At 41.2% G+C, this 18051-nt stretch overlaps 2 protein-coding genes across 4 annotated transcripts in view; both read left to right on the top strand.

The window, feature by feature from the left end:
• Positions 1–2597, top strand: part of ERCC6 (ERCC excision repair 6, chromatin remodeling factor) — a 46982-nt gene extending 44385 nt beyond the window's left edge. For all 3 annotated transcript variants that reach the window (XM_027648050.1, XM_027648051.1, XM_027648049.1), the window contains one exon: positions 100–2597. In XM_027648050.1, the coding sequence (XP_027503851.1) occupies positions 100–525 (426 nt within the window). In that variant the 3' untranslated portion in view covers positions 526–2597. The remainder of the gene's footprint in view (positions 1–99) is intronic.
• A 6113-nt stretch (positions 2598–8710) lies between these two features.
• On the top strand, positions 8711–13753 carry LOC113949567 (bone morphogenetic protein 2-like). The gene is made up of 5 exons (XM_027648338.1): positions 8711–9005; positions 9147–9286; positions 9845–9961; positions 11155–11356; positions 12993–13753. The coding sequence occupies exons 1-5, from the start codon at positions 8711–8713 to the stop codon at positions 13433–13435; spliced, it is 1197 nt and encodes a 398-aa protein (XP_027504139.1). The 3' UTR covers positions 13436–13753.
• The last annotated feature ends 4298 nt before the right edge of the window (positions 13754–18051 follow it).

Genomic DNA, 18051 nt, shown 5'->3' with positions numbered 1-18051 from the left:
GTTTATGGATTAAGTCTAAACAACAGGCAGATTTTTGTTTAACAGATTCTGTGGGTCTCAAAATACAACTTCCTCCATAGTCTGTATGTTTATTTGCAGGATGCAGATCCAATAAAGAAACAAAATATAAAGAAGTGTAGTTCCAGTGAGCACTTCGATGGAAAATCTGGAGAATCGTCCAGTGCTCTAGACTCTTCATCTTTATTAGCTCATATGAGGGCAAGAAACCACTTTATTTTACCGCAACAGACAAGGAATGAGGGAGATGAGAATCATCAGCCAGCACCCAACCCAGTCGAGGGTTCAACAGAATACGATGAACTGCTTGTGGATTTACGTAACTTCATAGCATTCCAGGCGCGCGGGGACGGCGAGGCCAGCACTCGGGAAGTACTGCAGGAATTCGAGTCCAAACTGCCTGCGGCGCACTCCTGTGTCTTCAGAGAACTCCTCCGCAACATCTGCACCTTCCACAGGACCCCGAACGGTGAAGGGGTCTGGAGGCTAAAGCCAGAATTCCGATGACCTTTGACAAGCCAAGGCATCTCTCTGTCCGCTTGGCCACCATTCTCCTCTCAAAGACTTACTGTTTGACTTTTAAAATTTGCAAGTATTTTGTATTCATAAATAATTACTATGAACAGTCAGTAGAACAGGACTTGTTGCAGGCTTAGAACTACCTTAATTTCTGATTTACACTATTTATATGAAAGTACCATCTACCTCATAGATGAAACAATACAAAATAGCACCTTTTCTTTAAAAGAAATCTTAATATAAATAGGATTAAGAACATATACTGACTTTTTATTACAATAAGAACCATGGATGTTGCCATGAGTTGTGAGACTTTGATTTCTGTGAAATTCCGGAAAACAACTTCCTTGATTTCCTGTTTGTTACTTGAATGGTCACGGGGCACACAGTGTACCATTAAAAAACAGGGGGGGAGATGATAGCAGTTAATGTGAGAGATTCACTTGTACTGCCAAGTGCATCAGAATCACTGTATGAAACTTTCATCAGTAGTGAGAATTTTGGTTTAATGTTGGTGCTTCAATTGTTGCCAGTATCTAGCATGTACAGTATAACTTATATCACTAACTAACTTGAAAAATTAATTCTACTGCCATGAAGGTTTAATCATAAAAAATGGGAAGCCTGGCAGAATATTGAGTTAACTGCCAATTGATAATTAAGGAAAACTTACTAAATCCAGAACACCCACTTGCACCATAATCAGCAGTTCAGTTACAGTCTCAAACACCACTGGCAGGTGTTTGGTGCAGTATTTCTTACCACCGAGGTGATAGCAACTGTTATGTTTGTCACAGGTGTGGACTGATAATTAAAATATCATTAAATGTTCATGTGTTTCACTGTGATTTATATCCAAAATGTTCCAGTTCCCTCCTAGCACTTAAGATTTTATACCTTGACATAGACTGGGGTGTCAGTTGGTCAGAGGGGTGATGAATGTTACTGGATTTTACTAAACATAATCACTTTTGGATGAAGACATTGTTGGAACATATGCAGAAGTTACAGGTTGTACCTCTTCTGTAGGTAGGGAAAATATCAAACTTCTTGACAGTTGGATAAGTTCCAATACCCATTTTTTTTCTAAGGAAGGAAGAACTGGATCATTTGTAGCAAATCCGAGTATGACATTTGGTCTGCCTTCAAGGTACTTGTGTGCTACACAAGAAAATCTTAAGGGGAAAATACAGATAGATTTTGTGAAGAAAACCACGTTGTTGGAGCAACATTAAATTACTGTATGGCTCAAACTAGGAACAGTTAAATATGCCTAATGTCCTTCCTATTCCTAAGCTATTAAGAGAAGGGAAAGCTAAGCTACTTTTAGTTTTTGCTTACTGTGAAATTATCTTGTTTACTTTGAGTGAAAGTACAAATATGGAAAGATGAATAGTGAAGCAAGAATACAATTACTTTCTCATAAAAAAAGCCTTTAGGAGACTTCCAGTGGCTTTTCCTCTTGTTTTTGCTCAGTGATAAAGGATCTGTAGAAATGTGCAAGAAGTGGTTCTTCACTGTTTCAATAACTGATCAACTGGCTTTTCAGAGACTAGAGTTGGACTGGGCAGACAATTCAAGAATCTGTTTTCCTCATGGTATTTGAAGGTGGGACTACTACATCTTTTCCTAACATCTCTTTTTCTGATACTGTTTATATTCACCTACATTCCCTTTCAAGAGAAAGATGAAAGTAATAATTTAGGGCGTAGATCTGTTGATATGACTTTAAAAGGATCAGAAAAAGAGTAAAATTGAAATTATTTTGCTCTTCTCTTCAAAGCTGTAGGGAATTTGAATTGTTTTGGTTGTCATGTCCCCATGCATCTCTACTTGCCTGAAGAACAAACCAGAAATTCAGCAGTCAGCAAAGCTGCTGTTGTCACCTTATCTGTTAGTTTTGGTGTCCTGTTTTATTTACTACTCCCAATCTTAAAGATATAGTTCCTTTTCTAAGGAGAGTTTGCAGCTTCTCGATGATCCGTTAATGTAAATAGACTTGCATGTACTTTTTATAAATCCTTGGCTTTTATGGACTTATTAAAAAAGGAAAAACAAAAGTGTTGTACAAGTGTTTGGGCACAGGGTAAGAGTGGGAGTGGGAGACCATCTTTTCCTGTATAGTGTGGCACTGGCCAAATGATCTATATTATCTTTAATTATATTTCCATTTTTCATACAATTTCAAATAATGCTTCCTAGCAACTAGGTTTTTTCCAGTGCTAGCATTTGTTTAAAATGTTTAATTGACTAAATTAGTATAATACTCAAAAAATATTTTTAAGTAGTTAAAAGCATGTGTGATTAAACATCTACAGGCTGATTTATAGGTAAAAGTTTTTCTGGAACATAATATAGCTGCCATGCATTTTGAAGTAGAAGAGGGGTTTTTTTCTACTTTTATTCCATAAAGCATTATTTGATTTTTGTTTAGCTTTACCTGTGTAAAGTGAATTCCTTTCACATCTTCACAGAACATCTAAAGCAATTCCTGACTAATGATATTGCATAGTCAAACAAACCTTGTATTTTAAATGTCTCAGTTTCCAAATACTCAATACTATAGTTGATAGTTGCTACTTTATTTGTGCATGATTCCAAAAATCATCCATGTGGAATGCTTGTGTTTTTATATTTTGCTTTCTTATCTCAGTAAAAAGGGGTTAAAGAACAATCAAAGGTTAATTTAGGAATCAAGTTGGACAAAAACATTAAATCTTAGTAAGGGAAGATGTTTCAGCATGGAACAGTGAGTATAATCTTAAATTTAAAAAAAAAAAATACCACAAGGAACTACTGAAAATTTCTTTCCTGTAAAGATGCTAAAAGCTGAGCACCATACTACTCCAAAAATGTCTTGCAAGTGTAGATGATGTGACCTACCATCCACACAAATGCAGTTGAACAAAATTCTAGAAAGCTAAATAGCAAAAACTTTGTTCAGTAAACAGTTATGGGAACTGTGTGCACTGTTTGGATAAAACATACTGCACTGATATTTTAACAGCAGAAGTTAAAACTTATTATAATTGTTCCTTCTGGTTTCAAACCATATTTAGAAAGGGAGAGGTGAAAAAAACCCACTTGTTTGTTAAGATTTTTTTATCTCTCTGTGCTACCCTCCTTTCACATTATTCCAGATGCTTATTCTCCTCTGTTCATCCTTTTGCTGACAATATATAGCCAACACACACATCTCTGGTATAAAAACTGAATTCTGACCTAGAGAAAAGAGACTCTCCTAAAGGCTGTAACCCTTTGACTCTTCTGGACTATAATGACTCACTACAAAAGAAATATAAGATGATGAATGGATAGATAGGTAGAAATGGTGATTAAAAATTGAGAGGAGTATTTTTAAATTCCCAACTTCAGTCTGTGGCTCAGCCTCTTCTGAAAGGGCTGCACCATGTGGAGAATTGAGTCTACTGCAGATAACAAACGTTATCCTCCCAAATAGAGGATAGAGAAGTGGGCTTTTAAATCTGCAAGTTTGGGCTATAAATCTATAAATCTGCAAGTTACCTATAGACAGTTGTATTCAAATCATAAGGTCAACTTTGCTTTTGATTCCAAGATTGTCTAATTTTTACTGTCTTCTAGTAGTGCAGTTCTCTGTCTTTCAAGAAGCTACAATAGAAGGGAGAAGATTTTCAGAATTATTTGATGGGATTTTTGTTATTCATAAAAAGTTTTACATTTGTGAAGACAGAGCAAAATCTGTTAAGTAAATGATATACTGTGTGACTTGGAAAATAAGAGCATTGGTGGGGAGGCAGGGAATTTTCTGATATTTCTCATAGATTTTTAAATGTTACACATTAAGATCTATCAAAAACTACACACATATAATGGTATTATCATACTTTTTCAGTGAGGGAGATATCCAGGCAGGCATCAGATTACTAGAAAGAGCAGTGTGAAAGTTATTTTTATAGGATGTATCCTTCAGGGAAAGCTGTCACAGGAAACAGTAGCTTAAGCAACTAATTTGACAAAACAATCTTAGAGAAAACAGTAACTTGATTAACGTTTGTTCTTTTCTTTTTCTCCAACGTAAGATAATTTTAAAAGAAGGATCTGAGTAGATGGATAATTAAACTGGTGGAGTAGTATCCGACTTGGATTCTTTTTGCATATTGGTGTGACTCCTATGTAAAATCTAATCATTACAGTTTAGGCAATTTTCTCTCTTTGATGGAGGAGGTGTTGAGGAACAGCCATATCCCAGTGATTCAACAAGAAAGGATGGTGCAGTGTGTCTTGTGTGGGTGGTGACTGTGCTTTCTCAAATGATATATAAAGATGGTGAAAAAAATTAAATGTGAAGAGGCCCTGTAACAACAACATCAAAATTTGGCTTACTCTTGATGTATGGGCCGAGAAATTATTTATTTCCTTCCTAATTTTTCCTCATGTTTTAAATAAGGTAACATAGTTGCTGAGATGATTTAAAGTATGGAATAATCTACCTATTTGGTCTTTTAGAAGCAGGGATCTCTAGATTCTCCTGCTATAAACCTCTGTGTGACTTTGGATGCAGCACTATAATGCATGCTGCATTGGTTTCTCCATCTGATGGATACAGTCATCTGGGGGAAGCAATACATCTTTCTTCAAAAATGCTTCAGGAAATTATAGCACAGTATGAAGAAGTCCTGATTGGAAAAACACAGGTAATATGGCATCTTATTGTCTAGATTATTAATTCAGCAACTCTAATTTACAAAACTATCATACAAAACTGCTGAGAGTCCAGTCTTTGAAGGGCTTGCATAGGGCACATGTCTAGGAGTCAGGATATGCTGGCAAGTCTGCACTTGGGAGTTTATCTCCTCTGGGAGAGGTATTTATGTATTAGATACATGGTAAAAACGCTCTCTGCTACTTAGGGCCATTTATAATTTCCCTGTTCAAACATTCAAGCTAAATGCTGAATATACGCTTACTGACTCAGTGGCTCTCCATCTACCCAGCCCTCAAGGGTTCTGGGCTGGCTCTGGGGTGATGTCACCACTCCTACTTCACACATTTTTGCTGATGTGGTACAGTCTCATGCCTTCAGCTGAGACATAGAAGATGAAGCTTTCCTTAGTAATTCTTAACTTTTGTTAACAGGTAGCCCTGTTTCTGCTGCCTCTACTATCTTTAAGAGAAGACTGACATCTTTCACACAAGGGCCATTCCACTTTTCTTTTTTAAATGGACCTAAGACAGCTATTATGAAGTGAGTGAAACACCTTGTGTTCTTACTCCCTGCCTGAAAAACCCAGGGATGACTGCAGTGTATCACTGCTGCATTCAGGGAGCAGAAAACTAATCTTTTTTTTTTTTCTCCTCAGAAAGAATAGCGCTGTTGTGAGTCACTAAACTAGGAACTACAGAACCTGCACAGAAAACATACAAAGTGTCAGGCAGCTGTGTTAAGAAGGAACTTCCAACCTTCTCTACCCACTAGGTCTTATTGTTTGTGCCAACACAAAACTAATGGAGGAAGGGAGGGTATATGCTGAGCTCTTAATTTCTGAATGGCAGGGTTGGACTTGCCTTTAAGTCCAAACTTGCTAAGGTTCTAAAATGTGCAGTGAAAGCTCCTAATTAAATTTTGTTCTGCCCACTGATAATACCGTGCAATAACCATGCTTTTTCAATATTGCCATCCCGCAGTAATTAATGGCATCAAAGAAGATGTGGCAGGCTATATAATAAATCCCACCATTCTTACCCATAAGCTATAACTGAAAGCCAGATGATTGTAAACTCTTCAGGCTACAGACTCTTTATCCAGTCATTTGAGAGAGAAAGAAGGGAAAGCAATGCCAATGCTGAACTCCAGAGAATCCACCCAACATTTTAAGTTGTTAACTGTCTGTCATAGTTCCTGAGAGATACCCAGCTTTTCCTGGGCTCCCAAAGCCACACTGCTCACAACATGTAAGTTGAGAGAACCTATTTTTATTGTACAGAACTGGGAGGTTGAAGCCTCGCACTAATTACAAACCAGTACGTAGTATCATCAGAGGAGCTATGACCAACTCCTGCATAAGGCTTACATAAGTGGTGAGTCATGCAGTCTTAGGAAAGAATAGGGAGAGAGGCTTTCATTATGTTGTTTGCCTAATCAGAAATATGAAAATAAAAGAACACAGCACTCAGTGGGTTACGTTTGGCTAACTGTACACTGGAATTTCTGCAGTTGCACTACGATTGAGGCATTTCATTGTTTGTGGTCCCAGTTTATATTAAACAGAGAGGATTTTTTTCATAAATCTTCGCCTCTAGGGCAGAGTTAAGGCTGTTTGGGAACCCTAGCTATGTGTTTCCAGACATTAATGTCTGGAAGCAGCACCATGAGAGTAAAACTGAAGGTATATACCTAGGGAGGGTACTGGGAGTAAATTAAGAAACCCAAGGGCAGGGTAGGGTTTGTGAGGATAAGCATGTGAAGAAGCAGTGAAACGGAAGCAAAGCTTTTAGGATCACTGAGAGACAGTCTCTCATAGATGATCTCTCATATCTTACTAGTCTCTTCCTGTGCTTTCAGGCAGGTAGCTGAATGGGTATTACTTCATCCATCATTTGTTAGCCATGAATAGAGATGCCTACAGCCCTTAGAAGATAACTAGAGAGTTTTGAGGATCAAGGTTGGATGAAGCTTTATGTGCAGCAACAGTTTTCTTTTTACACTGGTCTGATTAACCTACCACTGCTTCTCATTTTCCTCCATTAGTCTTCTGCACTTCATGTGGCAAACTGGATCAGCAGCCTTGTGTCCTGGTGGAAAAAACAAAAAACAAAACAAACAAAAAAAAGGCAAAAACATACCATTTATAACTATCCATATTTTTTTAAACATGGCTACAAGAGCTGAAAGCCAGAATGAGTGACAGTAGGAGGGAGTCTGGAGAGCCAAGTGGCCAAGGAACTTCAGCATTAGGACAGCACGAGGTGAGTGCTTCCTCTGTCAGAGCCGTTTGAACACTCCACATGAAACTTTGTTTTCAAATGGCTAATTTGGGACTGCGTGGAGCTGTAGTATCTTTGTCTCCACCTTATTCTCTTATGGATCCACATGCTTGCTCTGTGCAAATATTCCTAACATAGTGCACCTGAGCAGAGGAGCCAGTAGACATTTCTACTTGCCCCACAGCCTGCCTCCCACTGCTTTCCTGCCTGGAAAATGTGAGGTGTGTCACAAGCAGATCAGGCACTACTGTATGAACCATCAGGAATGTATAATTGCTCCTCTCTAAATTGCCAGACCGCCTTCAAAAGGACTAGTATGCAGGATGCTTAAAGTTTGAGTGGCTGTGTTTTGGGGATTTGGGGTTTTGTGGGGATTTGTTTTGGGGCTTTTTTCTGGAAGGGGAGTGGAATCCTCTTCATCAATCAGTGCGTGGGGAAAAAAAGCAAATTGTTCAAAGCTGGTTGACTCTGCATTTATTTAAGCCCTAAAATTACTGTCCAGAATCTATATGCCTCCCCCCATCCTTAAATTACTTTGAACCTTGGCTGCTCTTGCTGCACTGCAATAGCAGAACCCCGGACTCTGTCCCTAAACCCTCTCCCTGGGCAGCTGTAGGGCCGGAGTTGGAGACTCAGGTGACTGCAGCAGGTTCTGTACCGCAGCCCGGCCCAGCCCGCCCTGGTAACAGGGCCCGCACCAGCGGGGCTGCCGGAGGCTGGGATGTCCCGAGGCTCGGGGATTCCACAGGCTGGGAGGTGCCGAGGCTCACGCCCATGGCCCACTGTACTTTTCATTGCTGCGGCCACGACAGGAAACAGCACTTGGGCTCAGCAATGCCCAAATCGAAGCCTTTTTCGAGGCGAGAAGGTGGATGTAAAGGACAGTATTTTCACAAGTGCGGTATTCCTCGCACATCCCCCGCCATCCATGCCCCCGGCAGCCAGAGCTACCCGAGCCGGGCCGGCGGCCCCTCGATGTCAACAAGCGATACCCCATCGAGCCTTTAAGAGCCCTTGATGGCCGGGGCGCGGCGCGGCCGCCCATGCCCGGGGCTCCTGGCCCTGAGGGCTGCGCGCCCTGCCCGGCGCTCCGCGCACTCCCCTGGCCGCGCTCAGCCGGGCCGGGCCGGGCCCGCGCAAGGGCCGCTGCCCCCTCAGCGCTGCGCGGGGCACCTGAGGTGGCCTCGCCGAGGCCGCGGTGCCGTCCATGGCCGCCCGCCCGCCCTGCCCGGCGCTGTGCCTGTGCCTAGCCGCGCTGCTGAGCCTGAGGGCGGCCAGCGCCCTGCCCCTGGCCCCCAGCCCGCGGGGCGAGGTGCAAGCTGCGGCTTTGCAGCGGCTGCGGGAGGTGTTCGACATCGAGGAGCTGCCGCCCGACGTGCTGCCCCGCAAGAAGCCGCCGCAGTTCATGGTGGATCTCTTCAACAAGGTGGCCGACGCCAACGGCATCACCCGCGCCCCGGGGCTGCTGCAGGGAGACGTGGTGCGGAGCTTCGAGGACAGAGGTGGGGCGGGGGGTGAATCCCCACGGCAGAGCGGCGGGGACCCCGCACCGCCCGGCCGACGGTACAGGGGCACAGACCCGGTGGGGTACGCGGCTGGTGCTGCCGGGGCTGGCGGTGTTGCTAAAGGAGGGTCTTTTCCAGTTCGCGTGGACCAACATCGCTTCTACTTCGACATCAGCGCGATGGAGAAGGGCGAGCAGATGCTGAAAGCAGAGTTCAGGGTCTTCAAGCTCAAGATGGCACGCGTGTCTAGAAGGTCCGACGTGAAACACTTCTGCAAAGTAAGTGGTAAAATAGGTAAACACTTAATTGTGCTATACCAATGTCAGACCTATCATACCATACTTTTCTGGGATTTTAGATGTTTCCAAATTCGAATAGAACTTTATCTGCTTGAGCTGTTCTGAAAAATAATAATAGCAACCAGGGATTCATAAGAAAACGGGGAGGATAAGGATTCTGATACTGAGTGTATTTTTCTCTGGTAAAGAGCAGGATGGGACTTTTTACAAACCTGAAGACAAAGATGTGGAGAAACAGAAGGCTTTGAAGGTATTAGGTGTTCAAAATAGAATAGGAATGGTCAGGATATTTTCCTGTAGTATCAAACAGTTTGGCATCCTCCCTCTGAACTCATCTAGACGTACATGTATGCAGTGATAATTGTTTTCTCTGTTAAACTGTCCAGTCCAAACCCTACTTTTTGCCTTATTTAGAATGATTGCAAAGAATTACAATTATGATGTAGCAGAAATATGCATAATCTTCATATTTCTTGTTTTGCTGGAAGAACAATTGGATTAATTTCTTATTGGTTTTGTTATATTGCTGTTATCAAGGTGGAAGTGTATGAGCTCTTGGAGAGTGGAAGTAAGCCACAGAAAAAACATCTAATTGCATCAAGATTATTGTCCCTGTACACAGAAGGCTGGGAAGTCTTCAATGTCACGCAGACAGTAAGCAGAGAAGTCTGACTTCACTTTGTTTCTAAATCTCTTAAGGTGACAGCTCATAACACCAGCATTGCCATTATGCTGAGGTTTGTGGTCAATTCAAACTGAAGAGAGAGAAGTTTTCTCTCTACACTTATAAGTACACTTGGTGCTACCTGAATTAAAGAAGTGTTAATATGCTGCTAGCAGCAGAGGCATGGTGAGAATTGAGTAACCCAAACCTAATCGATGGAGGGATATCAGGCCAAGTATGTTGTTGTGATAAAAACAGTAATGTGTTAGTCCTTAGACTGCCAAAGGATTTGACATTGATTGTGTACCAAACGTAAGTTTTCATTTCTCCTTTTTATCCTGGCAACATTTCTGTAGAGCAGTATGCTTCAACGTTGTGTTTCTGGAATTTATTATACTACTTGGATTGCTTTTCATTTAACTTTCTCTGTACACTTTTTTATTTGTTAGCTTCAAGATTTGTTTTGTAGATATCCATAAACTGTGACGGTAGTAGGTGAACGCCTCTCCATGGCAAAAAAAAGGCACACGTGGTTTAAGACAAACATTTTGAGGGGTTTAAAACTGTACTCTGTGACAGTGGTTTTTGTTGCCTAGCTTTATGATCCGACTGAACAGTGTGCTTGGATGGTTGGTCAAATTGCATCTTAAGTCATGATATTCCTGCTTGAGAATGGCCTGGCCTTATCTATTAGTGTGTAATTATAACAATTAGATAAGAAAATGTGCTTGATTGCAAGTTAATTTCTTCAAATGCCACGTTTGTTAAATTTAAATGAGTCTTAACGATATGGAAAGTCTGGAGGATTCATATTACTCTGTTGAGATTGCTATGAAAAATATGTATCTGGTGAAGGTCAAAGAGTGTTTATTTTAATACTAATACTTACACTCATTTATTCACTGGTAAATTCTGTGACATTAATTATCTTACTGTAAATATACGTTTGGGGTATGCATATTTTGTGTTTTTACATTTTGTTTTTTAAGTGCTGAATTACTGATTTAAATATTAAACTCAATGGACTCTCAGCTATACAGTTATCTCAATTCTGTCATAATATATGTCCTTATACTCTCATAACTTGTTGCCTGTTCCCTTTTCCTAATATAAACATTGCTTAATCATAATGCTGTAATAGGAATATTGAAACAATATTATTTCACTTCCCTGTCACTACCAGGTTTCCGAGTGGGTTGGAAACAGCAGCTCCAACCATGGCTTATTGTTAAAAACGACACACGTATTCAACAACAGAATTGAACACAACCTGATTAAGTTTGCCAAGAGCCAGGACGCTTTGCAGGAGAGTAGAAATGCTCTCCTTGTTCTCTTCACTAACAGTAACAAACAGAGGTCTCCCAGCTTTGTACTGTCCTCCACAAGTAAGTTCACTCGAGTTTTAGAATATGTACTGTCTGTTCAGTTTCTGATACCTCCTGCTACCTCATGTATACCTAACCTCAGTTATTTACTTGCAGTATTGAACATGTTTGAAGTTCAGCTTTGTCACTGATCAGAGTTTAATTTGATAGTTCTTGTTAGTAGATCACCCAGCATCTTAAGTTGCCTCTCCCCTGAGAAAAATTGAGTTTGCAGGAAATATTCATAATGCCTACAGGGAACCTGGTTTATTTTTTGTAAAGGGATGTGCGTTCTATTTTTTAAGTACTATTTATATTATTTTTGTGGTGGTGAAAATTGTATATTAGGTTTAGACTGGAAAAACTTGGAAAATTTCGTGAAAATGCTGGTGAAGTATCTGTAAGTAGAGTTATTAAGTGTAATTTTCAAGAGTGAAAGAGGTTGTTAAATAAGCAATTTGAACCTCTCTGTCCTTGGCTTGCTTTTTAAGCACCTATTTAACTTCAGTGACTAATTAGCATTGTGACAAAAGGCTGCTTTCATCAAAGACGACGCCCTTATGCCTTAAATTACAAAACAGTGTCTTACCTCTCCCACTAGTCTTCCTGTAAAACGAACTCAGGATGGATTTTTAGGGCCTGATAAATGCAAAGAGCAAAAGTTGGGAGTAAGGGCAAAAATAATGCAGTTCTGGCTTTGCAGGCTTTTCTGGTAAACGATCGTGTTTGAATATCAGAAAGAAGCTAGGTAGGACTTGGATCAAAATTAAGAAGTAGATAGTGAAATTGATTAAAAATAAAAATGAGGTTGGCCTGTTTATTTTTGTCTTCCAAAGAAAAATTAATAATGAAATCCTAGATCCCAATTTAATGAGAATCAAGCTCTGCATGGGATACTGTGCCAAGATTGAGAAATTTCTCAATGAAGAAACTCCCTAGACCTGCCTGTTGTTTGTGGTCAGTGACTACACAGATTGTTCTTCTACATATCAGTGAGTTTCAGCCTCTGTAGATGGATCCTGAGGTCTCTGTAGATCTCAAGGCTTCTCAGAAGATACTTCAGAAAGCACCCTATTATCAGTAAGCTTTATTCCTTAGCAGAGTTCCATAAACCTGGTGGTGATTTTTTCAGATCAAAAAATTGAAAAATATATTTTTTAAAATGTTACTTTACACATTACCAGGTTACTGCACACTCTGTTTTGCAGGTGTACGAGTAGAGTTTGTGGGAGAATACCCGAGAGAAAGAGGCTGTGATCTCCACCCTCAGTTAACACTGCTCAGCATAATGTGTGTTGTAGGAGTGGCTGTATGAAGACTGTTAATACCATTCTGACCAGATTCAGCCCTGAAGAGGGACTGTGGAGTTCATGAAATGTATTTTGTAGATAACTGAGTTTTCCCTTTCTTTTTCTGCTGAATTGGGGTGCTTTTTTCACACAAAGTTAAATGCAAGATTTGACAGGTTTGGAAATATGGCTGAAATGGCAATTGAATACACACCCCTTCTGGTACTTTCACAGGTCAACTGCCATTTCAAAATCTACTCTGAAGGCTTTGATGTAGATTTATGGAATGTATTTTCATGCAGAACACTGTACTTAGTAAATGAATTTCATTTGTGAAATATTAACACACAACTTCCTTTCAGAATCAGAAATAAACCCTGACAAAATTGATACTACACATGTGCCTCATGAAACTGATGTCAGCAAAAGCAGCAGTGCAAGCATGGGCAGGAGACCTCGAGCTGCCCCAGTCCCTTCTGCCAAAAGCCAGGTAACAGCATGTCATCGAAGGGAACTCTATGTAGACTTCCATGCTATTGGCTGGTCAGGATGGATTATTCATCCAAGTGGATACAACGCATTTTATTGCACAGGGTCCTGTCTCTTCCCTTTGGGGGAAAGTCTAAATGCAACAAACCATGCTACAGTTCAGTCCATTGTCCATACACTGAAACTATCTCAAGATGTCAGCATGCCTTGCTGTGTGCCAGATCAGTTGAAGTCCCTCAACCTTCTCTACTTTGATGAAAAAGAGAACGTGGTCCTTAAAAATTATAAAGACATGGTGGCAACAAGGTGTGGTTGTCATTAGCAGGACCTCTTTTTGTCTGCATTTGGTGTGCACCTGGATTCGGTTCCCCATTTGTCACTGAAGATACCAGAGGAGATGATATTTCAGTTTACAGGGTAGGAGAGCCAGAAACTTATCTGTACTTTAAATCCTTCTCCTCTCACCATGGCTCTGTGGAAAGGTGGCTGACTTTTGAAGAGTAGTGAACTTCAAGACCTCCATGGAGAGCTCTCTGAGTGCCTGTACACCAGAGGAAACTATTAAAATCAGGACTTCCTATGTGAAGGAGTTGAAACAGATCAGTTGGCTGTTCAAACTAAGGTCTTGTTCTGTATATTAATGCTCGGAATTTTCTGTGATTTAACAGGCGTGGTATCCTGCCTCAATCCAGAATGGGGTGCAGGTGTCTTGGTAACACAGCCTTATTCAGTTTTGGCTGCATGATCAAGTAGGGATGTACACTCCTACACTGAGCTTTCAGGGTATTTGCCCACAGCTCATCTTGGAGGCCTCTACCACCTGCTGATGATGCATTATTGGGAAAAGCATTTCTTCCCTGTGCTTTATGCAGCTTTATCAAATGCAGAAACCTCCTTGTAAGTCCCCATGGTACTTGCTAGCCAGTCCGAGGGAATGCAAAAGTCAGTATTTGTCTGGGAATCAGCACATTTGGCTTCTAACTCAGGGCTGCAACTCTGTATAATGAAGGGTCAACCAATTCCTCTGTGAAATCTTTCTCTTCCACCATGGTCTACTGTGGCTATTCAGCTGTGTGGCACCAGAGATCACCTTTGTGTGTTTGCACAGTGGTTGTACAATGGGATCCTAAGCTTGGGTCAGAATACTCATAGTTTAGCAGGAAGAAAACCATTAAGTTTTGGAGGTCCATGGGAACATGCTGGATGCTGGCCTGGTCCTGTGTCTGAGGCAAGTTTGGTGGAATGTACTCAATGATTCCCTTCCATTCTTCCTTGAAGAATAGGACATAGACTTGTAAGGGGCCCCCTGAGGTCTTTCAGTCTTGCTACAGTTTCATGCAAGTAACTAGCCCAATACAGTTCCTCAGTCAATTCACTGAGTTGTACCTTTATCCAAGTTAGGTTTCTTGTCTCTATTAATCCTTGAAGGAGGCTGATTTCTCACAGAATGTGACATCTCCCATGGGTAGAAACTTCATGGAGAGTTCTTTTACTCCAATGAGACTTAAAAAAAAAATATATATTTATGTGATGTTTTTCTTTCTGTAAATACTAATGTCTATAATAAATTTATTTTATTTAAAACCCAAACACTTTGGGTATATTAATTTAATCTGTAATATAAAATGTTGATTTTTTTTAAATAAATGCAATGTGACATTGGTCTGCTTTGTATGTTGTATTTGAACTTCCTCCCGAGAGGTCTGAATCAAACACTTCTCCAGAAGACAGGATATTCTCAGTGGCTATGGTGAGTACTGTATCTAGTCCTCTGACTCTGTATCAAGAAGTATAATGGATAAGCAGAATAAATGAGTTTCTTTTCAGGAAGGATCCAGTGATTGTTCCTGAAATGAAAGCATCTTGATCTTGGTGTATGGTCACCCTGGTGAAGTGGAATGCAAATCTGGTAGTGGTGTGGTTCTAACTGCTGCATCAGCCACACCCAGCCATGGCTGGGCAATTGGCATTGGCAAAGGGACCTTGGAAAGCTTGAAGGGTCATTAAGGATCACATTTTACTGGTTTATTTCCCAGGCTGCTCTTTTGCACTTTTCCCTTTCCACTGCAGAAGTACCTGTGGTGTTTTAAGTCTGTAGGAACCACACCTTGGGAGTGGGAAAATGTATCTACAGTGAGAGTCCAGACAAGGTCACTTCTGAATGGTGACTTCAGCTGATATCAGCTGTGCTTCTTTTGGTAGAGGCCCTAAGAACTGAAGTCATCAGTTTTCACAGCCAAGTAACACTGGAAGAAGGACAGTATTTGGAGCAGACTGGCAGAGGCAGTTTCTGTGTCCAATATACTCGTCTTCTGTCCATACATGACAAATGTTTCCAGCACCATCAGCTGTGTATCAGCTTCATCCTTCACTACTCAACCTAGAGAATTGTTCGATTTTTTTTTTCTAGGGTATCTTAATGTGTTTCTTCTTGTTTTAGAATCCAGGAAAAAAAAAAAAAAAAAGGAAAATTTTCTATTGAAAAGCAAGTATGATTAATAAATAAATGATGGGCACACTGAATATTAGTTAACATAGTGCTGCCCTACAATAGGTGAAATATGCACAGGCAAGCTAGGAGCACTCAGTAGTTTTGCACTCATTAAATTATTTTTTTTCTGCGCCACTCAACATAGTCTCATTATGCCCCATTAAACCCTGATAATTAAAACAAAATATATTGGAATTGTTTATCCTGGACTTTGTAAGGAAATGAGGTTCATAATAATGCCAAGGGAAAAAATTTACACTACACCACAACTTGTAATTAGAATAACAATTAAGCACAAGTAGGCTCCTTTTTTGTTGCCTTTTTTGTTTTGGTTTTGTTTAGAATAAAGGTGAATTTTCTTCTTATTCATTAACTGAAATATGTAAGAATTCCAAAATAAGAAATTCTACACATTGGAATCTTGGTTAAATCAGAATATGATATGTTAGGTGACACACCAAACAGCAACAGCCAGGGTTTTAGAGGGAATAAGAGTTGTCTTCAGCATGGCCAGTCTGAAAAAGGATTGGTGACTCAAACTGAGCATTGTTATACCATGTTGCACCACCTCAGCAGCAGGAGAAAGCAAGGCTTGTAGCAAACCCTGTTGTGATGCGCTGTACCAAGACCAACAAGGAGACCACTTGGCCCTGAAGAGCTGTCCCTGTAAAGAGCAGAAACAAAAAGGAATGAGTGCAGATTTTATATTCAGGCTGCCACCAAGAACATCACACCCCAGGAACTGAAATTTGGAGATATATAGATGAAGAGCGACATATTAAAGGACCGAGAGCACTGCATCATGTCTGCCCTGCCTCCAGCTCCAAGCCTCAGAGGGCACAGCCACAGCAAGGGCCTGCCTGGGCTGGAAGCAGAGTGCCCTCAGTCATTCCCTGTGGAGCATCTGTACAGTGCTCAGCTCTGCAGCTCCAGGACTGCTGGCTCAGATCTCTGACAGCTCAAGGATCTCTGCATCCTCTCCATAGCATGGCATCAGTGTGATGCTCCTCTAGCAATGCAGTTCATGTTTTATACCCATAGGCATATGGAAAGCAGTATTTCAAAGGGAGAATGTCTCAGACAACCTTAGAAGAGAATCCAACCCCATGGTGAAGCTGTAGGGTTGTGCTCAGCCCCACGACAAAGCATTTGGTCCAGTTTTGGAACTAAAGTGGTCCATGTATGTGAGGTATGTGCAGTCACACTGTACTGCTTAAGGTGAGAAGACCACTAAGCCTGACCCTGACAATACCGCAGTGAGATGGCAGTGGAGTGTCAGTATATTGTGGGAGAGAACCAACAGCAGGGAGTACGAATTCAGGAGAGTGATCTCCTGTTTGTAGAAATGTTTGTTTTAAGGGATTTGTGTGGCACACCTTTCACAAGGTACAGATGACAGAAAGTACTTGTTGGTACTGAAGCAGGAGGAGGGATACACTGTGGATGTCTTGGGATGGGCAGAAGGGATGGGCTTGGGGAAATTGGTCTGGGACAGTTTCCTTTGGTGGGACAAGATAAATGTGCCTGCCCTGAGGAAACTGGAGCACAGCAGTGTTGCAAGCAACTGAAAAGCCTCTGCTCTACTCTATCCTCTCTGCAGGCTTGAAAATGCTGTTCGATGTGAGGCATTCTGTTTGAAACGCTCGATGTTGTTTCCAGACTGCCTGGGGTAGTTACTATAGTTTCTTGTCCTCGGTGTAGGAAATGCGGGAATTTCTTGAAAGACCCGTGAAGGGTAGTATTTATTCATAGTCCTGGACTTTGTCTCCTGGAAAGAGAGGAGTGGCTGGGTGCCTATGATAAGTTCCAGGGCTTTCCCACAGATACCGAACCCTGTGGACTATCACCGGCCCCTTTCAGATCACATATGCAAATACAAACATGTATACATGAGCGTTCTTTCTTATGTATGCACCCATGTGCACATGTGTTCATGTTCAGAGGTAGCCTCACTCCTGGTTTCTCTAAATGATGGTGCAACTTTTCCATAACCAAGGTGGAGTGCTCGGGCTAATTTGAGAACGTTGCCACATCCAGAAGATGCATTTCAATGGCTTTGTGCAAAAGTATGTCACACCTAAGCCACTTCTCCCCTTCTGGCCTGAAGTGCAGCTCACCGCTAAGGAGAGCAGTTAACAGGTGTGAATTTGCCTTACCTTCGGTGAATGAGACAATTGTGCGCTAAAGCAGCTAATAAAATGTTTTCTTCCCACTAGGTTTATTGCTAGAAGCCATTCACAGAAGAAGGGGAACTGCTAACTTTCTGTTGTCACAGGATGTGTGCAGCTTTAGACTCATGCAGATGCTAACTGCCCTAATTCAGGCTGAGATCACAGCCTGTCTTGTTCTGGAAAACCAAACCTGCAGGTTTTGCCTGGGAAAATGACCTCATATTGAGAGGTGACTGACCTTTAACTAAAACCACGATTTGGTGATGTATAAATCTA

Source organism: Corapipo altera, unplaced genomic scaffold (assembly GCF_003945725.1).
Source record: "Corapipo altera isolate COAL_440 unplaced genomic scaffold, ASM394572v1 56, whole genome shotgun sequence".
Classification (NCBI taxonomy): domain Eukaryota; kingdom Metazoa; phylum Chordata; class Aves; order Passeriformes; family Pipridae; genus Corapipo; species Corapipo altera.
Note: the sequence above shows the minus strand (reverse complement) of the source record. Positions and strands in the feature narration are given on the sequence as shown.

What these genes read in the sequence shown, in the direction of transcription:
- LOC113949567 (XM_027648338.1), top strand. Translation starts at nt 8,711, where the DNA reads ATGGCCGCCCGCCCGCCCTGCCCGGCGCTGTGCCTGTGCCTAGCCGCG. An exon ending in ACGTGAAACACTTCTGCAAA is followed by an intron (nt 9,287 to 9,844) that starts GTAAGTGGTAAA and finishes GCTGTTATCAAG; the next exon opens with GTGGAAGTGTATGAGCTCTT. An exon ending in TCTTCAATGTCACGCAGACA is followed by an intron (nt 9,962 to 11,154) that starts GTAAGCAGAGAA and finishes TGTCACTACCAG; the next exon opens with GTTTCCGAGTGGGTTGGAAA.